We start from the raw sequence: 25,464 nt of genomic DNA, 5'->3' as shown, positions 1-25,464 counted from the left end.
CAAAGCCAGTAAAGAATTGGAAAACGACTGTTAAAGCTGTGTAGGTACTCAGGTTTTTAAACCTGGGGCCTAAAATCAGCTGGGCAGGATCTAAAAAGCAACATCCTGAAAAAGAGAATGTTGGGATTATTGTTCCTGGTTCTTTTTGCAAGGTAATTAAGAATGTAGGCCCTGGAGCCAAGCTTTCTGTTTGGAACTCCGCCACTACTTATAAGATACAATCTAAATATTTCTAGGCCTCAGTTTTCTCATCTGTAAATCAGGATAATAATGTTGAATTCACAGGTAAACAGAATAAGTGAGATAATACATTGAGAGCACTATGTAGACTATGGCACATTGTAAGTACTAAATACTGCTTGCAGTTGCTTTATTATTTCAGGAAAAGTTAAAACACTTTCATAAACACCTTCTTTTATATTGGCTTCCTTCTCCCTCACAGGTGGAGAATTACTAGGAAGCCATCAAAGTTATGTTCTCTGCTGTTAAACCTGTCCCAAGATCAAACTAAAATCTGGAATTAAAGCGTATTCTAGAACACAGCAAGCATTGCAGTGCAACAGGGAAAAAAACAAAACAAAACAAAAAAAACTTGGGCTTTGGAAAACCCAGACTGGTTAAATTTCAGACCCGCCATGTACCAGCTTTATAACTTTGTTCTTTGTCTGTAAAATATCTATAATGTACAAATAATCACAGAGATTGACAGGGGTCAAATGAGACAAACTTTGCAAAACTTCTAAATAAAAAGACCACCCTAAAGAATGCCTTCAAAAAAGTATGGCTTTTTTTTTTTTTTCTGCTTTAAAGGTGCAGGAGCAGTTAATTTAGAAAAATAAAGGTCTTAGAAGCGGAGCATCTGAGGGCATTTTTCAGAATTGTGATAAGCTCGCTGTGGCTGTTTGTTCCTGCAGAGGTTTAGACTACCAGCACTGGGCTTAAATTGCTTCAGAAGGAATTTCACTTGACAAGAAACATGTCATGTGCTGTGTAATCCCATTCTCAAGAGATGCTGGAGCAGGATAGATAACTATCTTTCTAGAACAGCATGGGTGTCGTGCACACCAGCCTTGGAACCCGGAACAAAGGATAGACTTCATTTAGTTTCCGTCTGTGTTTAAATGGCAAGGAGAATATTGACTTTTCTGGCTCTAAAAATGTAAGCCTTTCTTTATCCCTCAGAAGGATCATGTTAGAGTGTTTTCTTTTAAAGGGAAAATGTGCCTCCTTTAGAGAACATTTAGTTGTCCATCTAAAATTAGTGACTTTTGGTCATTGATTTAGAACTCTTGAGTACTACCAAAGGTAGTTTTCCTGGTGCACTTTCTTCTGCTTTAATTCATTCACTCAGTCATGCAACAAGTACTTATTGAGAACTAATATTCCAGGCACTCTGCTTTGTGTTAGTTATAAAAAGGTGAACAGGTTTATCCTGGAAGAGGATTTGGCCTGCTACCCTTACAACCTCTAATGGACTTTATGGGAGCTCTTTGTAAAGGAGTATACTTTGAGTCATTAAAAAAATATTATTATTCTGGCTATAGTTATAAATATATTTTGAGGTGTATAAAAACAGCCTTAACTCCACTTCTGCCTGGAATTGCCATCCCTAGATTTCCTTCAAGCAGCATCCCTTGTGTCTAGAGGACAGCAGTCTGTTCTGCAGAAGTGCCCGTTGTTGATTGCTCATATGAAATTTACTTGGGCTGATCTCTGGTTGAATCTGTTAAGAAATCGAAGCTCTCATGCCTCTGCTTTTAATACAGGGGAAGAGATTTTTCCTTAGAACAATCATGGCGATGTAACGCTCGCAGCCGACTAGCGGCACAGAGGAAAAATGCTGCTCAGGTCTGAACTGGCGAGGCAGAAAGCTGCAGTGACAGTACTTGTCCCTATTACAGAGCACTGCTTTGCCAGGGAGAGCTGGATGCAGCAGAAAGCACCGCACAAAAGAACTTTGGTGGTGCAGTGCCTGTGTTTTCATTCAGATGGGCTAGTAGCATGTTTATTCAGCGCTGTGCCTCTGCGGCGATAAGACCGCTTCCTTCAGATGCCCTGAGCTGCTGTTTGTTTAGCTGCAGAACTTAATGAGTAATGAATGTGCTTGTCTGGCTGATAGAAAGTATTTCCACAGGCTGTGTCTGTGTTTATAGAGAGCCAGAGAGAGACCACAGGCAGCAATTTGTCGTCTTAGGTATCAGCAAAGTCTTCTCTTTTAACAACTAGAGGATTTATTTTTAACTGCTTGACTCAGTGTTTGTCAGATGATTCGGACCATCAAACTGCAGATTGAAGTGCCCAGAGCAGGGGAAGCTGGAATGGCAAAGGAAAGGGGCTGGCTGGGAAAAGGGGTGGGATTTCAGCATCACCATGCCTCCGCAACTCTGCCTCCCGATGTGGGAGAGTTTACGGCTTCCAGCAGCATGAGTGTCTGTGCAGGTCAGGCTGGGAACCCAAGGCTGATCAATGGCTGCCTTCAGCTGGGTAAAGACATAATTGCCCACTGGTGATTGGGATATTGTGAGGAGGCGCCTGGCACCCAGGGACCAGGGTATTTTGAGCTCCGGTCTCTGCTTATCGGCAAATTGAGCTCTTCTCCTGCTTGATGCTGCCTGTCTCCAGAAGCTCTCACCATGATCGATAGCTCCAAGAAGCAGCAACAGGGGTTCCCAGAGATTTTAACTGCTGGCGATTTCGAGCCATTAAAAGAAAAGGAATGCCTTGAGGGGAGCAACCAGAAAAGTCTCAAGGAAGGTCAGTGTTTCTGTGGACTGAGCCAAAGCTGCCAAATTCCTGTTCCCCCTCAGCCAGCCTCAGCATGTCTGTCTGATCACCATGCCCTGTCTCTCTCTGTTCCCTGCTGTACCTTACACCGTCTAAGTACTTTGAAATGAAAGCTTAATGCTGTTACTGGTAGCCCTCTCTAAAGATTCATTAACTGATGGAACTCCAGGGATTTTGCAATAATATAGTAAGGGGACTTATGAAGTCAGTCCTCGTTTTACTGAAATCCTTCCAGGTTCATTTTGTATGTTTTCTCATATTCTCCAAATTTTTTTGACAACCCCCCCCCCCCTCGCTCCTTAGGAGAGGCCATTTCCTTTTTAATATTATTCAGAGCACTGCTTCTTTTATGTTTACAAATACATAATTGCAGGAAACTTAAATTTTTTTCTAATTAGCATGTTTATGGTTTTTAGTGTTTCAAACGAGGAAGGTAGCTAGCTCTTTCTTAATTGTATCTCTAAATCATTGGTTTAACTGGTTATAATGCATTCTGCAATGTTTGTTTTTAAACACACATTGCAGTTTTGTGGTTTTGTAACAAAGCAAAGAAGAAGCTTAAGAATACCATCAGTTATTGTACGGGTACCTACTGATTAGTTTATGGGCATTGCTGACCTGTGTCCTGGCCTATTATGGCAAGACCAGTGCATGGCATGCTTTACCGTAGCAGCTGGAGGTCAAGGGCCATGGTATAAAAAATTAGCATCTGTAGAGAATAAGTTTTTCCTAAATTTGAGATGTGCAGATCATCTATCTCAATACTTATTTAATCTGAAATTTGATTTTCTAATGTTCTTTGGAAGGAAAAACCCCATCTTTTTCATTTTATCTGCTTTCAGCTCCTGCCATGAGCCACCCCCTCACCTTTCCACTCGCTCTTACTCATCTTATACAGACCCAGAGAGTAAATGTAGCGTTATCTGCCTAAGTAGCAGTTTGAGCTTCTTCCAAAAGGATAGTCCTCTATTTTTTAAAATTTAAATTCTTTATTGTTTAAAGTATTAGATATGTCTCTACCCCCCTCCCCCATCAACCTCTCCCCCGTATTCCTCCATTTTTGCTCATTTAGAACATGAGCATGATAGTTTATTGTAGATTTAAAAGATAATGAGAAACAATAGTTGGACTTCCTATAGTTGAACTACTTTCGGGTATAGGTAGAAAAACATCTAGATCGAAGCAGATGACACACAATGAGGTATAAATAGCTGTTGCCAAGAACCAAACAATGGGTTCCTCTGCTTGTGCACAGCAGGCCTTACTGTAAGTCATTATAGAAGCAATACCGCTGGAGTTTTTAGGAGACATTCTGGTGACTCACTAAGGAAAACGTAATATTTTTTAATCATTCACTTAAAAAAAAAAGTTGAGAAATGATATATATTTCATTTAAGTCAAGTTCAAGTGTTAAGCTATTAATGCTACCTTAAATTTAAAACAATTTTTGTGCTACTTGAAAACCTGAGAAAGGAGAAGAAAATGGAATAGGAAAAATAAAAAGATGTCACAACAGCAGAATATAATAAAGGAGCATAGAAACCAAGGATTAAAATTATAGGGGAATTATCAACAGGAACAGCAAAGTAGTGTTGAGATAATTACATAATGTGTGGATTGTTTCCCTAACAGTCGTGACCATGCTTTCTGTTTATACATGTGTGATAGTATGATGTCAAAAGAGCAAAATCATGGACTCTCAAGTGAGATAAATATACTTGGGGTCAAATCCCAGGGATACCATTTTCTAGCTCTGTGACCCTGGACAAATTTTGTGCAATGAAGAGAAACAATATTTACTTCATAATGTTTTTATGAGATGCCTGTTTTAATACCAGCTTATCATCCCTCTTCTTGTTGTTGTTTTTTTAACTTTTGTTATTTTCCCCTTCTATTTAAAATTAAATTGAGATCCTATGTACATTGACAAATATAGAAGTATTCTGTATTTTACTGTCATGTAACTTCATGGATATAAAAAGGAAAGGGGAGAGAACTTACATGTTTTAAAACATTCCACAGAAAGATTGGATGATAAAATTCACCTGTGTCTCCACTGTTGCACTGAACTGGGTTTTGCTTTATATTTCAGCAGATTGTGTCTCTACTCAATGTACCACATTTTCTGGTACAGGTAGAGCTGAGGGCAAAAAAGCATGTAGAGATGCTGACAGTGATTTGCTACTGGAATAGTATGAAAATACTTTGGTTCCCATGCAAGATTGAACTGGTGAAATTTAGTGTGTCACAGTTACTGCTTACAGGTGAACACCAAAAGTCAGCTTCTCAAACTCGTAGAATAAAACAAGGAACAAGCCACTGCACAGCTTTATCTGTTTTTAAGCATGGAGTCAGTTGAATTAATTCATACAAGTTGGCTACAGTTGTTTGAATACTAAAATGCCCTAGTTTATTGAGATCCTAGACTGTTTTGTCAAAAGAGACAAATATATAAGTGACTGTCAGTAATGTCTAATGGTTTATGCCTCATCTGTTAAGGGAACGCACAAAATATTTATTATATTTTATATCAAGACTGTTTGATTTTCCATTTATTTTTAGGAAAGTTGGTTTTTGGTTTTATTTTTATGAAAGAATAACCTTTGGAGTTATTCTTAATGTCTGGATCATAAATTTCTAGGTAATGAAGAAAAGATAAATTTGGGTCCATTTTATTTGGGTCCATTTAGTTCTGATCAGAGACACAGCTTGATCTCACTGGTATTTCTGATATGTGTCTACTGTAGGGGATTAGAGGTCTACTCTGCTTCTCAAGTTGTTGGTCTAGTTCTTGTTTATATTGAATATTTTGGAATTCTTATTATTGCTGAGAGTACTAATTAGCTGAAATAATTATTGGGGGGGAGGGGGGAGAGAAACAGACTTGTCAGCAGCAATCATGTTTCAAGAGTTTGTGTGACACCTTAACAGAAAATTTAGTAATGCCTATTGAAAATGTTTGTATGTACTGCCAATGAGTAGTTGTCATCACATGCCAGAGAATTGTTTGGGTAATAAAGCATTTCACCTCATACTTTTGCTAATGCTTGTATAAATTTTTTTATAACTATGTCAACCCATGTGTGTATTTGGAGAATTTAATTGTTTTTTGCTTTAGACCACCATAGCAATAAATGTCATGAATTCTAATCAAATTTAAAATAGGAAATTTTCCCTAGGAAAATTTAGAATCTCTTAACTTTTGCCAGGGCAGCATTAGGGATTCTTAATTTTTGCCTTATCCACAGAAGGGTTAGGACATTTTCAAATAATGTTCACCATGGATGAGATTTAAATTTAATTTCTGATTCTGTGGCTAAAGGAAGATATTATAAATCATTGACTTGACAACTTGAGAATCAGTAATTATGACTTTTGAGGGAAATCAAATAAATCGAGATGATTTAATTCACATAACTGGTTTAGTATAACTTATTAATATATTGAATTATAATACCAATGCTACCACCTAGTTATATCCCATGTTTATCAAGACAAAATGATAGCAAATAGAAGAATTAACATTCAATATACAGAGCTCTCTAATGGTAAAAATGAAATACCACAGAAAGAAAACTGGGTTGTGTATTAATTACCTGGACTGAAGTAACTTGCATTCATTGTTTTTTAAACAAAGTGATTTCTTGCTCAATACATAAACCTAAGTGGATTGGAGAACGTAGTCAACTGTCCTCCAAGAAGTGCCTTGGGGAAATGGGCCTCTTTCATTGTGTGGCTCAGTCGTGGGGAAGGAGTTAACAGATTTGGAGGACTTCATTCCTAATCTGGCACAGGCTAGTTAATAACAGTTGAGATAATATCTGTAAACGTTTGTGGTACATTGTGTAGTAGACAGTGTAGTACATTAATGTGGTATACTGGGACATGGCTACAGTAGATCTATTTGTGGAAAAATGCACCTTTGTCTGACATATTATGAGTAATCCAACCTGAGGAAATAGATTAAATAGGTACCTTTATTGAGGCACCAAAACTTTTTTAAGTGATGAAAATTATCTCAGACATACTCTACCTATGCTGTCCTTTAGCCACATGTGGTTATTTAAATTTAAAATAATTAAAATGAAATATTTTCAAAAATTTAACTCCTTAATTACATGAGCCACATTTCAACCACTCAGTTGCCATATGTGGTTAGTGGCTACTATTGAACAGTGTAGACTATAAAACATTTCCATCAATACAGAAAATACTATTGGACTGCTCCCTCCTCCATGCCTTTGCTCACAACATTCCCCTCACCCTAGTTTGCAGGTCCAAAGTGTCTTTAAACCTAATCCTCATGCCATTTCCTAAAGAAATTTACTTGATCCTGTCAATTAAAAAATAGTTTCTTCTCTCCTGTTAACTTGATCTGCATCTCTTTAAGGCATTTCACCTTTTGCCACTATGATATATATCTGTGCTATCTTCATTATTAGACATAATATCTCTTGGAGATAGAATCATTGTTTGAATCATTTAATATCTCAACCCCCAGTGTCCTGCATCTCATCGACACATTATTATGCAGCAATTATTTAAAGAGGATTATATACAGCTCTTCCTCTTAAGCAGAATATAATTTGAACTATTATCTTCAGATATAATTTATAACTCAATTATAAGTTCAGAGCTGGCCCAAAATATAATGTATTGGTGTCTTAAAGCATTGTTTTGTACAAAATATTTGCCCATGCATACAATGACACCTAAATCATTACTAGACTACTAGAACTATTATTTAATGTTTGATTTTTGTCATCTGCTACTTCTAGCTTATCTCCCTTTCTGATTTGCTGCTTCTAATCTTCTTTAAATTAAGCAATAAATTAGCAAAATGTAATAGTGGAATCCTGATTCTGTTGTTGATTCAGCTGCTATGTATTGAGCCACAGCAGAGAAACAATCAAATAGACAGTTGAAATAAGGCACATTACACATGAATTTTAAAACATCTATTTTGAGCCGGCACCGGTTTGGCTCAGTGGATAGAGCGTCTGCCTGCGGACTGAAAAGTCCCAGGTTCGATTCTGGGCAATGGCATGTACCTTGGTTGTAGGCACTTCCCCAGTAGGGGATGTGCAAGAGGCAGCTGGTCGATGATTCTCTCTCATCGATGTTTCTAACTCTCTATCCCTCTCTCTTCCTCTCTGTGAAAAATCAATAAAATATATATATTTTAAAAACACATCTATTTTGATTTCTCTGGGAATTTCTTCTTTATTTTCTGCCAGTTTTCTACATAATTGAAAGTGTTGTACAAGTGAGGTTTCAATAACTTAATATGTTTTTTTAAGTAAATTTGAAAAGTAAGGTATGGTCTTTATAATAAACTAAAGGCCCAGTGTGCAGATTCGTACACTGGTAGGGGGTGTGGCCTGCAGGGATTGGCCTGCTGTGGGAGTGCTGCTCATCTCAGTCAGCTGAGTGGCCATGGACCTGCCCTCCTGGTCAGCGCGCTCCCACAATGGGTTCCTCATTTCTTCCCCCTCCACCAGTACCCTACCCTCCACCCCCTCCCCATCCCCCATTGTCCTCATCCATTGGTGCACAGTTTATGCTCAGTCTCTTTCTCCCTCCCTTTCCCCGATAGTAAATCCCTTTTCAGATAGTAAATCAGTTACTTAGCATTTTCTCATATCAATAATACCTCCACATGCCCAATGATACAGTTCACACAAAAGACATTTCCAAATAGGTCAATCAGCCTCGTCCAGGCCCCACCCAAGGCACTCACAGATCAACACCCTAGCGCTATACTAACTCAACACATCCAGATCTAAGCCTTCATCACTTGATTCAGCAGACCCTCAAGTTCCCGCAAAAGTTTCCAGCCATGTTTGAAAGGCAGCCGTGGGGCAGAGGCAGGCGAGGAGCGAGCTGTTCCAGGCCTGGCTGCTCCGGGCCTGGCCTCTGTTGCTCTGGTTCGTTCCACAACCAGCTGCTCCGGGTCTGGTCTCTGCCGCTCCCGACCTAGTTGCTCTGGACTTGGCTGCTGTTGCTCGGGGCCTGGCCGCACCCGACCTCAAAAAAAGTATTTATCCACAACACTGTCCAACCACGGGTACCATCCTTCCTCAAATAGTCTTTTTTTTTCTTTTCTTTTCTTTTTTAGTTTTAGAAATATAATTGACAGCATATAAAAAGTTTAAGGCATGCAGAATAATGATTTGACTTAAATATATCATGAAATTATTACCATGGTAAGTTTTGTCAGTATTCATCCTCTCATGTGGATCTATACTAATAAAAATGTATTATTATGCTATTAATAATTAGACTGGGCCAACCAGATATCTTCCGGTCGTTTGGTCCTCCTTCCAGACAAAGCCATGGTGGTGGGGACCAGGCAGAGGCTTTTAGGGGCGATCGGGCAGGTTAGCAGGCAGAGGCAGTTAGGGGCGATCAGGCCAGCAGGCAGGCAGGTGAGGGGTTGGCAGGTGAGGGGTTAGGAGCCAGCAGTCCCAGAGGGATGTCTGACTGCCAGTTTAGGCCAAATAAACCGGCAGTCAGTCATTCCCTGAAAAGTCCCGGATTGGAGAGGGTGCAGGACGGGCTGAGGGCCCCCCACCAAACCCCATGCACAAATTTCATGTACCAGGCCTCTAGTATTAAATAAAAGGAGAGAGTATTTATAGAAATCTTTACTCAAGTAAAGATAGACCTGCAGCTGATTCCTCCCACATTCACCCCTTTACTGAGGCCTGCCTCTGTCTCAGCAGCATGTGGTACTCCTCTCTCCCTCTGTTATTCTCTCCCAGAATGCCTCTCCCTGCCCATCCCAACCCCAACCCCACCCCATTAGCCTGAACTGCAACTCACCCTTCTACCTGCGTCATCATGCATGGTTGCTATGATATTAGGATAGCTCACAAGTTATGACAGTTTTGTGTTCTCTTTATGTTTTGGTGGTGTGTGTGTGTGTGTGTGTGTGTGTGTGTGTGTGTGTGAGATATGTGTGTGATGTGTGTGTTCATGTAGGTATATATATATATATATGAATGGCTATATGTAGACATGCATGTGTGCATGCATGTGTGTGAGTCCCACTCCTGAATCCACAAAAGGAGAAGAAGGACCAGGATACTGGGCCAGGATGAAGTGACCTCAAGAGAATAGCATGAACTTTGTATAATGGGAAAAATTGGAGGTAAAGAACATTCTATTATTTCCGTTTCATAATTGTCCTTTTGTTCAAGGAGCCTTCATTAGGAATTTACATCAAAACATTTCAGAATCTTTTATACAGCATACATTTTCCCATTTCAGAGGAATTAGGAAGGAATTCAGGGAACTCACAGCCGAAAGTTATGGTAATAATTTCAGAGGAATTAACTTATAACTTCTACCTAGTGCCGCACAGTGAAATTCTAATATAGTGGTAGAATGTAGAATTTCTGATTGCCCCAAAATAAGAAAAATAAACATTATATCCTTTTAGAACCATTAAGGGTAAGAAATCTAGAAGTTCAGGTACAGAACCAGCATGTTACTACAGATTAAATAATGTCCGATAAAATCAAGTATTGTATTAATCTTTGTACATTGCTGGTGATCAGGCAATTAAATGGATGATTTTGTTTTTGAAGTGTTTATGTTGTTATACTTCAATTTATCCCATTGTGTATTTTATTTTCACTACTTTTTAACCAAATGAGATTTTTTTAAAGTGCATACCTGTACATATATAATCCCTTTCTATACGTTGCCATAGGCTAATGTTATTTCTGCCATTCTGTACCAGGCCCCTGGCTTGACATCACATTGTCATACCACGAGAAGTATACTTAAATTCATTCCATCATTTGACAAAAAGGAGAAGGGAATTTGTCTGAAGGTATGATCAGTTTAAAGAAACATGCCCCATTTTTAGCAGTCTGTTTCCATGGTAACAGAAGCAGCAGCCAACTGGAGTTATCAAAGTGCCTGTAAATTTCCAAGGCACAGTGTTGAAAACATTGTCTTCCCGACCTCATGCTGCAGATTAATGCAGGAAACCTACAGTGTGTTAGCCTAGACTGTCAGCATTTTACTTTTTACTTCATTTTTGTTCTTTAATTCCTTATAGATGGTAAAAGCTACATTCTAGACTGTGACCTCCTTACCAGCAAGGTTCGGTCAGTGGTTTAGAATTCTGCAGTTTGTACCACCTGCCTTTTCCCCCTCAGGACAAACCACCATTTTATTTTTGGCCTCTTGCTTTCCATTTTCTAAAATTACTTAAAGAACCTTATTTTTTTTTTTAATTGGCAAATTAGACCCCTGAAAATACAATCAATCTGTAATCTTTGGCTGCTACTTTTTATCATCTATGAAAGTACTTAGTGTTTTTCTCAATGCAGCATGAATTTCACATTAATTGTAAGTGGAGATGAAAAGAAATTAGTATCTACCAGTTTTTTGTGGTGCCCTTTATTCCTTTTCCCTTCACCTGCCCTTTTTAGCCTTCTTGTACCCTTCAGAACAATGTCATTACATTTTTCCTTTTGTTCTACTGCCAACATCAATTCAAAAATACCCGAGCCTCAAATTCATATAACAAAGCAAAACAGCATTGGTTCTGCCCCATGATAATCACTTGCCCATAGACAATCCTCTTGGTGATTTATTCTTAAATTTGGCATAGTATTCTCTTTCCTTAGAAAATAGTAACTTAATTATATAATAAGTATACCATGCAAAACTGAGTAAAACATGTTTATTAAAACTTCTATGTGGTGAGCTTTGTAGAAAGTGTTACAATATAGGATGAGGGTTAGAAGGGGAAATAGAGGCCAGAAAAAAACAACAAAACCTAGAATTCAGTATGACCAGGAATATATAATGTAGTTGTTATTGTAGTTATCAAATTATTAAAAGATAAAGACACCACTTGTGATTAATGGAATTATGGTGGTGAGAGGGGAGAATTGGTGAGAAATAAGAAAGTCTAGTTACTGTGTAATTCGTTTCTTAAAGTCCTTACTAGCAATTTATCTTTTATAAATTAAAGTAAAATTCACATAACATAAAATTAGCCATTTTAAAATAAAATAATTTAGAGACATCTAATGTATTCACAGTGTTATGCAACCACACCTCTCTCTAGTTTCAAAACATTTTCATCACCCCAAAAAAAAACTCCCATGCTCTTTTCTCCCCAGTCCCTGGTAACCAACAATCTGAGCTCTCTGGGTTTACCAGTTCTGGATCTTTCCCATATCTGGAATCCTGTAATATGTGATCCTTTGTGGCTGGTTTCTTTCATGTAGCATAATGTTTTTCAGGTTCTTCTGTCTTGTAGCATGAACCAGTATTTCATTTCTTTTTATGGCTGAATAGCATTTCATTGTATGGATAGATCACATTTTGTTTACCCATGCATCTGTTGATCTTTTCCCACCTTTTGGCCTGTTCCCATGTGTGTACATGTATGTGTTTGATTGCCAGATTTCAATTATTTTCAGTTTACCTAGAAGTGGAATTGTTGAGCTGCAACTGTTGTTAATTAAAATCTATACTAATAATAGAGAAATATGTAAATTATCCGGGTCAGCAGCCTGCGCCCCCACCCTCTCTCTGCTCAGGCAGCTGCAAGGGGGGGTGGGGGGGTAGGATAGGATACGATAGGAGGGGATAAGAAAGGAGAGGGAGAGAAAGGCAGGCCTGCATGCAGACAGGCCAAGAGGAGAAACAAATACAGAAAGGGAACAGGAGAAAGATGCAGGAATGGAAAGGGGAAGGAAACTCGGGGCTGCACACAGGAGTGGGTGGCAATCGGGTTGGGGGGAGCAGGTGTGCCTGGTGAGGGGAAATGGGGGAGCCCCGCCCAGACTCGGGAGAAGGGCAGCGGCCCCTAGCATGGGCCATTGGCAGGGAGGCAAGGCACCTATGGGTCTGGGGTGGAGTGGTGAATGGTGCCTCTCCCATTCTGGGGAGACGTGCTTCAGCTTCGTGGCAGCGGCAGCAGCGCCCAGGTGGCATGGATCTCGGCCACCCTCACTGAGCCAGGCATCCCAGCCTGAGAATGGGAGCAGGACAGTGGTGAGGAGGCCGGGAAGGGGGGATGGTGAACACCTGGCCGGGGCTGAGCCCTGGGCTGCAGGTTGACACTCCCCCTCCCAAAGGAAGCTTTAAGAAGGGAGGGAGGAAGGGAAGAACTTTATAAAGGAGTCAGTAGAGAGTAGCGTTAAAGAAGGAAAGAGGTGGTATCAGTGAACTCTAGGAGCTGTATTGACAATCAAGTATAGTTGTGTACTGAGGACAGATTTTAAAAGTAGGAATCAAAAGAAAAAAGATAAATGATAGTGAATAATTAGGCAGGTAGATAGATAGATATTAAAACAGTGGAAGTAAGTAGAGAAGAATGTATAGAAAAGGCAGGATGAGAGAGAAAGAGGGATGGAAGAAAAGTCTTAAAGGGGAGCCAGTAGAGCTTAAAAGAAGAATGGGAAGAAGGAAGAAATGGGGCAGGGAGCAAAGCAGGTCCGAGAGAGGAAGTGAAGAAAAAACTTAAGGTGGGAAGGAAGGAAAAGGGGAGGGAATCGAGGGGTAAAGATAAAGGAAAGAAGGAATGTGTGGAGGCAGGGAAGGTAGGAGAAAGATGGGAAGAAGGATGATGGAACAGAAGTAGGAAATAAGGAGGAAAGAAAAGTATATAAATGATAAGTCAGTAGGAAAAAGTGTTACATAAAAGAGAGAGAAAAATTGTGTGACAGGGAGACGCCAGTAAGGAAGTCAAATACAATTGTGTGTGAAGGGGATAAGATTTTTTTTAAAAAGTTAATAGGGTTGACCAGACTGGTAGGGGAGGGCAGTTAGGAGGATTAGGCAGGCAGGCAGAGTGGTTAGGAGCCAGAGGTCCTGATTGCAGCTAGCAGTTGGACATCCCTCAAGGGCTCCCGGATTGAAGAGGGTGCAGGTCAAGCTGAGGGACATCCCCCAATGCGCAAATTTTGTGCACTCGGCCTCTAGTCTATATATATAAAACCCTAAGTGACCAAATGACTGGTTGACTGGTTGCTATGATATGCAATGACCACCAGGAGGCAGACACTCAATGCAGGAGCTACCCTTCCCTACCCCCCCCCTCGGTGGTCAATGGTGCTCCTACAGCGGGAGTGCTGTGCAGTTTGCCCATTCCAGCCACCCACCACTCCCGTGACAGCCACTCGCTCCCTCAGTAGTCCTGCAGGTCCGATCTCTGGAGAACGGGCCAGACACCAACAGACCTGTGCTGCTGGCACAATCCCAACAGAACCATCAGCCTCAGGCACCACAGCCGCTTCCCTCCCTAGACACTCTGCAAGGAAGAAATGATATAAAAGTGTCTGCCAGGTGGCTCCCCACAACTTGTGCAAAGGTCAGCAGGACAGATCCAGATTCTGGGCTGGGAAGGGCATCTCACCACCTGCCCAGAGGACAGGTGCAAGACACAAGGCTCACAGCTGGTGAGAAGGAATCTCCTCTGCAGTGGCCTGAGCCTCTCCTGATCAGGACTGATGGCACGAGCCCATGGCAGGAGCAGCAAGGGCCAGAATGAACAGGAGTGGCTGACCCCGCTAAGGGACCCCAGCAGTGCATGGATTTGTGTACCAGGCCTCTAGACCACATGTGTCAAACACAAGGCCCGCGGGCCAAATCCATCCCGCCAGGCCTTGCAATGTGGCCCGCACCGCGCTGTCATCACTGCACTCTGCTGCGTTTCCATCACAATGACAGTTTATGACTGTTCAGTAAACCATTCGGCCCGCGATTTAGGCTGGATTTTAGATTTTGGCCCCTTCTCTGATTGAGTTCGACACCCCTACTCTAGACTATAATAATAAAAGGGTAGTATGCTAATTAGACCGGACGACCTTCTGGATGAAGCCAGGGCCAGAGGGGAGCTGCCAGAGTAAAACCCGGGTCTCATGCCTGTGGGCAGCCGGAAGGAAGCCAGCCTGGGTGTGTGCCGGCAGCCAGAGTGAAGCTCGGGTCCCAGGTGCCTGCGGGCAGCCTAAGGGAAGCCAACCTGGGTCCCCGGTGCCGGCAGATGGGCAGAGGGAAGCCAGCCTGGGTCCCAAGTGCCAGAAGGAAGTCGATGCCAGCAGCCGGGGAAAGGCCTACGAACTTCATGCATCAGGTCTCTATAATAGTTTTATATAATAAGCTTTAAAAAGAACTGCCAAAGTTCTGATTTCATTTCTCGTGGTCTTCTCTTATAAAAATGATATAGAGCCAGTGAGTGACTTGCCAGCTTCCTGACTGACTTCTCTCCCCCAAGCTGTTGTCATTATTAGTTGGAGCTTTTCTGTAATAAATAACCATGTTTCTTTTCGACTTGCTCTTCACTGTCTGCAGTGATATTTCAGACCTCCTTTACTGGCTTCAAACTAATTTTTCCTTCATCTCACTTTCAACAGATGACCTTTCTTCCTCCTTCTCTGAGAAAATAAAAGCCATCATTTGGACCTCCCAGACCAAATCTATAAACCTATCTACAGCTATATCCAGTCCTTGCTAGCCTCCTATCATGATAGAAGTGTCTCTTAACAGAGGCTGTTCTTGTATGCTCTGCACCTCCTCCCTTCAAGGGACCTGCTGCCTCTTAATCTCAATTGTTCATTTTCACCCATATTCATTTCCCTCCTTTCTCTTCCTTTCTCTTTCCTTCCCTTTCCTCTCTCTTGCTCTTCATTAGTTATAAACTTGCTCAAGTGTGTTCCAACCTGTAGTTCCATGCTTTCTCAAGCTTTTCACCCTCTTTCCTACCTTCATGGGCAACATCTTGAAAGTATTGTTTCCATTAACGTCATTCACACTCTGGTTCCTTCTCTATTCCTTCACCTCCTCCAGTATGACTTCCATTCCTCACTCCAAAAAGTAGCTCCTCCATGTACTGAAACAGCAATACTTAACCCTGTTGATCATGAAACACTTTATACACACCCTTCAGGCTCCTCCTCTCCCAGGCAGCTTCCTCTGTCTCCTTTATTGGATTTTCATCTCCTAACCCAGTGGTCGGCAAACTCATTAGTCAACAGAACCAAATATCAACAGTACAACGATTGAAATTTCTTTTGAGAGCCAAATTTTTTAAACTTAAACTTCTTCTAATGCCACTTCTTCAAAATAGACTCACCCAGCATGGTATTTTGTGGAAGAGCCACACTCAAGGGGCCAAAGAGCCGCATGTGGCTCGCGAGCCGCAGTTTGCCAACCACAGCCCTAGCTGATCTATAAATTGTTAACTTTTAATTGTTAACTTTCCTCAGAGCATAATCCTGGGCTTCTTCTGCTTTTTCTTTTTTTTTTTTCTTCTTTTTTTTCTAAATATACTTTATTGATTTTTTACAGAGAGGAAGGGAGAGAGATAGAGAGCCAGAAACATCGATAAGAAAGAAACATCGACAAGCTGCCTCCTGCACACCCCCTACCGGGGATGTACCTGCAACCAATGTACATGCCCTTGACCAGAATCGAACCTGGGACCTTTCAGTCCGCAGACCGATCCTCTACCACTGAGCCAAACCGGTTTCGGCTGCCTTTTCTTTTTCTGTTCTCTACATTGGCACATACTACATAAGTCACAACTTCCAAATCTCAATCTTCTAGCAAGACCTACCTTCTGAAATCTGGACCCTACAGCCAGTTGTCACTTGCACATTTCTACTTCCAATTCAGACATGTCCGAGACTGGACTCCCTAATGGCCAATTTGTGCTCTTTATCTCAGTAAATGGTCTACTTGAGTGCTTAAACAATACATAATAAATGTTTGCCAACCGACAACTTCATTCATTTATATATCTGTTTGAAAATATATTCTTAAAAATTAGGTTCTGTTGTTGGCCTGATACTGATTCAGAGTCAATACATAGTCAATTCCAAGAGTGTTCTTTAGTTTTCCATCTTTGCTTTTACCTCTGTTTTACCCAACAGTTTCTTGACTGCTCAGGTTTTTTGTGTGTGTGTTTTGTTTTGTTTTTCACCTCTCATGATTCTGCAGTTTTTTTGTCCAGCATCTTATAATTAAATAACATACATTGGATCCTCTCTAGCTTGCAGACAGCTGCTTATCTGCCCTCCCCTCTTCAACCCACCCTCCTTCATACCCCATAACTAACTATTTATAAAGAGTTGCCAAGACCATGGCTGCCTGCCATTCTGCTTCCTAGGAAGTATTATTTCTGCCTTGTTTTTATAATATAGTCTTCAAATGTCCCCTTGCAAACCTAGGCTAAAACTATGCTTTGTTTTGGCTTATTCAATTCATACTGAATCGCTATATGTTATTATTAAAATGTTGTATAATAGGGTTGTTTTTTTTCTTTAGAGTGAAAAAGCACTTTAATTACATCTTAATAAGGCAACATTCCAAACATTCTACTTATAGAAACAAAATGAATAGACATATCATCTGGGTTCACAAAGCAGCTGGAAACTTTGAAGTGGATATAAGTATTACGTGAAAGACAGCATGATATTTTAAGGTTTTTCATACTGGAGACTAATCCTAAGATTTTGTTCTGAAAGCACTTTAAACAATTTAAGAAGCAGAAGGAACTAAAAGAAGGTAATTTTAAATATCTGAACTATTTATGATGCTGAATAAGAATGACATTTTATCTTTACCATTAGATAAGTTACCTTTCATTTTTGTAAATGGTCTTTAAAATTAAATTTTTCTTTTCCTGTATAAAAAAAAAAGCAAGTTCAAACACTTCTGTTGACACAATATTGTTTTTATTCATTCTAACAAGGAAAACACTAAGTAGAATTTTCAAAATTATATGTATTTTTCTTTGTTGAAATGTAATATTATAAGATATCATGAATGTTAGCCCTAAGAGATAACAAGACACATCACCTTGGCAACAGTTAATTAAAAATTTTATCTCTAAATGCAGTGGATATAAAGTAATATGTATTTATATTCTCACTCACCTATAATTTCGAAGTTGATACATATGTCATGGTCAGCAGCTGGCTCTAGAGCCTCCTCTCCTACTGATGAGGGCCCTTTTCATGCCTTTTCTGAGTTTTATCATCAGGAAATACAGAACTATTAGATAATTCTGAACTTATAGGACCTGATTTTGCACTGAGAATACATACTAGCTTTATAGTGAGAATATACATACTTAATTGCTGCCTCCCCTTTTTGGAGAAAATCAGGTTTAAACCCAAATATTTTAAACTTAAGAAATTCTTAGGATCATAAGTTTGATTATTTTTGTTTATACATTTTTCAAAGATAAAGATAGTCTTTGAAAATGTTCAACTGTGAGCATTTATAACATGAATTCTATTTCAACCCTGTCACTCTGTCCTTTGTTTTCTGAAAAGATGTTACTGCTCACTCAGTGTTTTGAACTTTTTCTTCTCCCTGAGAATTCTATAGACTTGTAATTATTGGCAAGATGGCCATGGAGGATACTGGATTTCTGTCAATTAACTAATTAGAATGGAAGCTATGTCAGTCCAATAGCACAGTACATCAACTCAACTAGGCACACAAAGAGAATACTCATGGGTTCAGTTTTCAGACCCAAGGCCATTGCTCAGGAAATTGTCTTCTTAGGCAGCTGCACTACCATCTCCACCCACTTGCCACCGTAGAAAAGCAGTGTTGGACCAGTGCATAGTCTTGAGTTTTTAGAAATGCAATCTTGTCAACACAGGCAGTGTCAGGTTTTCCAGAGATCAGCCAGTTTATTCATTGTTCTTAAGAAACTTAACTGTGCAACATGTGCAGTATCATGCAATGATCTGGACCTTCCCTGATGCTGTGCAGACATGAATGTGGAGGCTACTACGAGAGGAAGATGATCTCTAGGCTTAATTCAGTCCCAGAGAAACTTGATAAAAAATATTCATCCCAACCACGAATGCTTCTGATCATTAAGAGAGGGTCTTCTCCCTTCACAGTACTGGAAAGCCCAATTCTGCCCAATTCTAGTTCTCCCATGTTGTGGTACAATAAGCTGTACACATCATTCAAGCCTTGTTCTTCCCGGCCTTCAGTGTTCTGTAAGATGCAGATATAATTTGTTATTTTTTTTAATATATTGAATTTTTGTGAATGTGATGAGTGGGAAGTACTAAATAGAAGTTTGATATTTTCCATAATTATGAGCCTGTCCCTATTTGATGGGAACTCTTTATAACCATTAGTTGTTCTCAGAAGAGCCTCTATCAGGTTATGAGTGACTTTGTATAATATATTTAATATCAATGAATATTATAATTGTTTTAACATTAATCCTAAGTGGTAATGTACCCTGGCTTTTAATGGTGTATATTGTGCCTCATATTTAGTAGAATGTGTCCAATAATGCCCACTTATTGTGATAGATTAAAACTAAATCAAGCATGTCATTAACAGTACTAACAGCGTGATTGGTGATAATGACTCTCCTTCCATTCATGTTCTTCATAAGCTCTCTATAAAGAGCCAGGGTCCATAACATCCAAAATAACCCAACAGATGACCGAACAACTGAAGTCAGTCCTGCAATCAGTGCAGGCTCAGTGACCCAGCACTAACTGCCGAGGGGGCTGCAGATCAGGCCCAGAGAGAAAAGCAGGGTCTGATTCACAGCCTCCGTGGCAGCTGTTGATCAGCGCTTGCTTCTCTTTCTCTCCGGCCGCAGGGTGGGTGCTGATCAGCCCCACCACTCTCATCAGACCCGGAGGTAGACTCAGAGACACTGACTGGCATAGAAAACGGCCAATCAGAACCAAATCTGGGTGAACTGTTAGGAGCCAATGGCTGCCTAGGAGGTGGAGCTTTTGATGCTGAGTGGCATAGAAACCAGCCAATCAGAACCAAAATCTGAGTGAAGAAGGAGCCAATGGCTACCTAGGAGGCAGAGATTTTGATGCTGACTGGCATAGAAAGTGACCAATCAGAACCAAATCTGGGTGAACTGCAAGGAGCAAATGGCTGCCTAGGAGGCGAAGCTTTTGACACTGACTAGCATAGAAACTGACCAATCAGAACTTAATCTGTGTGAACTGCAAAGGCAGAACCTAAGGTGGGGACTAAGGAGGGGTTTTAAGGGCAACAGCTGTTTAGTGTAAGGTGTAAGAAAGTGGTTCAATATTTTAATGACCGGTTTGGCAGTATAGTGCATATGGCTGACTAGCAGTCCAGATATAGAGATTATGTATTTTTGTCTGCCAAGAGCATCTCCTCCTGCTGAAAAATGCCCCTCCCCCCCCCATTTAAGCAATCCTATCCTATATAATCTATATAATCTATACCAGTGTTTCCCAACCTTCTCTCATGATGAGAATCACCTGGTGGAGTTGTTAAAACACAGATTCCTGAATCCCAACTAAGAAGTGCTAAACTAGAATTTTTGGAAACATATAGGTAAAATTGTATACTTAACTAGTGCTCTAAGACAGATTTTATATTCAGAGCACTAAGTTAGGTATGCAATTTTACCTATATGTTCTCAAAAATTCTAGTTTAGCACTTCTTAGTTGGGATTCAGGAATCTGTGTTTTAACAACTCCACCAGGTGATTCTCATCATGAGAGAAGGTTGGGAAACACTGATCTATACTATGCTAATTAGATTGGGTCGACCAGCCATCTTCCAGATGTCTGACTTCCTTTCGGACAAAGCCACAGTGGTGGGGCTGAGGCAGAGGCAGAGGCAGTTAGCGGCAATCAGGCAATCAGGCAGGCAGGCAGGCAGATAGACAGAGGCAGTTAGGGGCAATCAGGCAGGCAGGCAGGTAAACAGTTAAGAGCCAGCAGTCCCAGATTGTGAGAGGGATGTCTGACTGCTGGTTTAGGCCTGATCCCTGTGGGATTCCTATGAGATTGGACCTAAACCGGTAGTTGGACATCCCCCAAGGGATCCCCAATTGAAAAAGGTGCAGGCTCAGCTGAGGGAACATGAATTTCATGCACCAGGCCACTAGTGTCTTAATAAATGAACACATCTTGGAAGGCTGCCTGCCATACTGCTTTGTAGTATAATGATAGTACTTATTGGGAAGATTATATAGGCATGATGAGAGCATTGATTGGAAAATTGATCTTCTAGTGGTAAGGCTTAAGTTAAATTGACTGTTTTGCCATCAAACTGGATAGGAAACACAATTGGTTTGCATTTGTGTTTTGTTTTATTTGAACAATTGATTGGTGACATGCATTAATTTTGTGTTACCCTTGTGGTAGCAGATACCTTAACACATCAGCATGAAAGTATGATTTCTAATCAAAGATGATGCAGTTAACAGGGTATTGTCAAAGTGCATGAGGGCAGTTGACCAATATACAATCAGGAGGTGCTTCAAGACTATCAAGCTGTTGCCTTCAGTGTTGGTTTGCACATCAATTAGTTGCAAATGTATCCATCATTTCAAAACACCATAGCCCAAAAATATATATTGCGTTTGATACATTTCTCAAGTTTGGTGCTTTGTTTGTTTGTTTGTTTGCTTGCTTGCTTTAAACCAAAGAAGGGGATTGATGTTTTCATTACCCTTTTTATTTTACTCCTTTCTTTGAGATCTCCCTTGGGAGAAAAGAAATACTGCTAGAGACTCTCCAACAGACGTGGACCACCGTGTTCCAGAAGTGTCAGCCTTTGAACTGGACATTGTTCTGACCTTTTTTTCCTCTCAGTATTCCTTTTCTTGGAATATGGGATTCTACCTCTTGAATATGACCATTAATTTCATACAAGCATTAACTTTAGTATTCACAGAAGAATGTTAGAGTATGCAGCCATTTGGGTGCTATCAGATTCACAGGTCGACTCTTTGGTTATTTTTGTTCCTAGTAAAGTACAGTGGGAACACACTATCCTCAATAAACTGTAAGTTATCAAGGAAAAGATCTTTGTGTTAGAGCATAATTAATCTAAAATATCACAAAGCATTTTAATATGAGAAACATGTGCATACATTTTTTTTACTATTAAATTTTGCTTTTGCTTGTGTAATAGAATCTTATGTCAATTGCTTCAATTCTAAATGGGATGTCATGAATCTTTATTAAGTACTGAAAAAAAATTTTTTTTCAGTACTTAATAAAGGAAGACATTCATATCTAGCAGTGAATTTAAGAATGCTTAAAAGCTATTTTATAACCTACCTTCTTTTTGATTGTGCTTTGCTCTATGTCAGCACATGGGCAAGCAAAAAACAAAGGCTTGAGGGCCATAGGCCCTTTGTCTTCAGGCCTCAGGTTTGTTGCAAGTAGGAGCCATTCATGAATTGCATTTGAGCCTAGGTAAGAGACTGGTCTAAGCTAGCTCCTATTCCCGCCATCACCCCTTACTAGAAAATTCTCTCTTATTGCCCTTCCAAACATTTAAGAAATATACATGGGGCCCAAGCTGGTTTGGCTCAGTGGATAGAGCCTATGGAGTGAAGTGTCCTGGGTTTGATTCCACTCAAGGACATGTTCCTTGGTTGCAGGTTCCCCGGTCCTGATCGAGGTGCATACAGGAGGCAACCAATAGATGTGTCTCTCTCACATCAATGTTTCTCTCTGTCTCTTCCCCTCCCTTCCACTTTCTCTAAAAATCAATGGAAATATATCCTTGGGTGAGGATTAACAAAAAAGAAAAAAAGAAATGCACATGGAAATTTTTTATTCATTTGCATATTGACAACCCTTAAGCAGATACTTAAAATCCTAGCCTTGGTTTTCATCAAGGTTTTGAAATAAAAATAAAAGTGGAAACTTAAAATTTAATGTAAGGTAAACCAAGGAAAAAATTTTTTTTAAGTTTCTTCATATATCCCTCTTTTGAAATTAGCTAATTTTCCAGCTAAAATTATAGAGATGCTATGAAAGGAATCCACTTAAGAAATTGAGAACAAAACTTTGTTTTTATTAAATTGGCAAATATACACATTTTGTGATATACCTTGTTGTTTTTTTTATAAGTTCTAATGATTTCTTTTTATTAAAATTGTAATGTGTCAAAAAAAATTGTAATGTGTCCATCAATTTGTCACTTCCTTAGAAGTTGTAGAATGAGCTGTGGTTTCTTGTATTGTGCAAAGATTAGTAAACTTTAAATTCTTAATTTAGAAAATTTCCCTCAGGTTGTTAGTAATATCTCATGGGTCTAATTTTTATTATGCAGTTGACCTTCATTAAATCAATTTAAAATTTGTTGCACATGGAGTAAATCCCTCCAAATAATTCAATATTTTCTTAAAATACATTTTTGCCATAACCAGTTTTTTAAAGAAACTAAGGTATGTTTAGAAATCTCATATTTCTATTTCTACAAATAAGACAGTATATAAGCCAGTTATTTTTATTTATTTGGCAAGTACTATGTGATTGTATTTAAACAACAAATAATTCACTTTATTCAGCAAATTAACATCATTACCTAACTTAACACAAAGTATTCGGAGAGAATGTCAGAGTTCACCAAGCAGGCAGAAATCATGAACTGATTCTCCTTTTACAGGTTGGATGGTGCCAGGTAGTATTCGTTTTCCATTATGAATTAGAAGATGTTTAATAAAGTTGCCACCTGCAGTTGCCTCTGAACTCCAGTGATAATTATTTCCTTTTCACAGTGCTTCAGCTGAGGCTGCAACAGAGGCGGACGCGGGAACAGCTCGTGGACCAGGGCATCATGCCACGTAAGATTCAAGTGTCTGTCATCTCTAATGTAACACTGGGCATGTCCAAGAAGAACCTGTATCCGTGTAATCAATATGTAATTACCAGATAAGTTTATAAGAAAAACCAGGCTTCAGCATTGCCAACCTAATTTAATTATTTAAAACACATTTTGAAAACTCAATGCTTTTTAAAAATTGGACTCAAATTTTTTATTATACAGAGGTACACCTTTAAAACTCTACAATTAGACTTCAAACTGCAACTGCTGTTTTAGTTTTAAATAATTGAAGTAATCCTACATAATGGATTCAGTGTTACTTAGACTTGCAAAAGTAGCATATAAAATTAACTCAAAACCTTATTCTGTTTTAAATCATTTAAATTATCTTTTATGCTATAGTATGGGCTGTAATATTAAGTGTGTTTTAGTTACAGGACTAATAAATGCTCTATTTATAATAAATAAAATCTTCCTTGCCTGAGTACAGATATTTTCCAACTAGCTATCTCTAAGCTTCAATCCTTCATTTTTTGAGAGTTGATTAATTTTAGGAAATTTGTCCAGGTTGTCTTGTTTAACTTAATTCATCAAGTAGAAGATGATGCCATATTTTAAAGGGGAAGAGTGGTGGTTTTTTTAGGCCATTAGGATTATTTATATGGATTTTTTCTTTAAAAAAAAAAAAGAAAGAAAATTACAAAATACATTTACTAGTATGCTTCCCAGTCTTCTGAATCATTAATTTTTCCTTTTTTGGTTTATAAGGAACAGTTTTGTTCTGTAGTAATTTTTCCCATTGAAACTTTTTTTCTGGACTATTAATTGTCTAAATATTTTTAAGCTAGCATTGTGACAGTCAAAGCTGGTTTAATAATCTGCCAGATTTCTTCACCACTACATTCCTGACTATGAACAGGATCAATCAAATAGAGGTATAAATTATGTTTAAGACACCACTGCTAAGCCAGTCCACTTTTAGAAGTTGGTTTCCGCTTTTAGAAGTTGGTCCCTAGCCAAACCTGTTGGGGCTGGCTGCTGGGAGTCTCTGCAGTGCTTCAAGTACCAGAGCTGATAATAATAATGTTACAAGAGTTGATGGGCCAACTTTTGGAGATGACAGCCTAAGTGAGCCTAGCTAGTCCTGTATCTCACATCATCTAACTGCCTGTAGTCATAAGTGCAGGGTGTTATCAGACAGTGGTGGACATGCAAAAGATTTTGCAAAGATAAATGGTAGAAAAACTGCAGTAGACAAGGACTTAGTAAATAAGCACTGCTTACCCTCACTTTGGGATTTTGGAATATTTAATGTACTAGCACTTAACATATTAAAGAATCACTATGTCTTTAGAGTGGTTTGCATTGTGGTGTGGTAGAAAGAGCATGAACCTTTCAAATTCAAAATTCTAGATTTATTTTGATCACCATTTAGCTAAATAACTTTGATCACCTTCTAGCTATATAACTTCAAGAATTCATTTTACTTCTTGGAGCCTTTCATCTATACTGGGGCTAATGCCTACCTTGCAAAATTGTTGTGATGATCAACAGTAATATAATTGTAATTGACCACAGAACACTGGGCTAAGCCTGTTGTGGGTTCTCAGTAAATAATAGATGTGTACAACATGAAGTACAGTGTGTCTCATGTTCAAGGTTAGATCACTCAAGGTTAAATGTCCTAAGAACATTTGGGCTTTTTCTAATAGCTTAGATGGCCAATAAAATCCTGTCAAGGAATCATCAGAATTCTCTTGGTGATAGTAATTTGCCCCAGCAATTGGTTGGAACTAATCTAACCTGATATTTGCATTGTCATTATATATACAACTTCATTTTAAAAGTTTGTTTTATTTATGAAATACATAGTGTTTTTTAATTTTTGAGTTTATTTGAGCTAAACTGATGTATGTCAGGGAACAAGATCTCAAATGCTCCTATAAAATATATAGTGTGGGATGTTTTTCTGTGTGTGTGTGTGTGTGTGTGTGTGTGTGTGTGTGTTGATTTCAGAGAGGAAGGAAGAGAGAGAGAGAGAATCATCAGTGATAAGAAAGAATCATTGATCTGCTACCTCCTGCACATCCCCCACTGGGG

At 39.3% G+C, this 25,464-nt stretch overlaps 1 protein-coding gene across 11 annotated transcripts in view; it reads left to right on the top strand.

The window, feature by feature from the left end:
• The window catches only part of MRTFB (myocardin related transcription factor B), a 178,334-nt gene that overhangs the window by 104,725 nt on the left and 48,145 nt on the right, over nt 1–25,464 (top strand). For 10 of the 11 annotated variants that reach the window (XR_004983190.2, XM_036411265.2, XM_036411264.2 and 7 more), the window contains one exon: nt 23,318–23,383. Coding sequence is in view for 10 of the 11 variants with exons in the window: in XM_036411265.2 (XP_036267158.1) it covers nt 23,318–23,383 (66 nt within the window). In the remaining variant the exon portion in view is untranslated. Of the gene's footprint in view, nt 1–2,358; nt 2,755–23,317; nt 23,384–25,464 lie in introns of those variants that run through there. The other variant, XM_036411263.2, reaches the window with a different exon arrangement.

The sequence above is a fragment of the Pipistrellus kuhlii genome, unplaced genomic scaffold (assembly GCF_014108245.1).
Source record: "Pipistrellus kuhlii isolate mPipKuh1 unplaced genomic scaffold, mPipKuh1.p scaffold_m20_p_4, whole genome shotgun sequence".
NCBI lineage: Eukaryota > Metazoa > Chordata > Mammalia > Chiroptera > Vespertilionidae > Pipistrellus > Pipistrellus kuhlii.
Note: the sequence above shows the minus strand (reverse complement) of the source record. Positions and strands in the feature narration are given on the sequence as shown.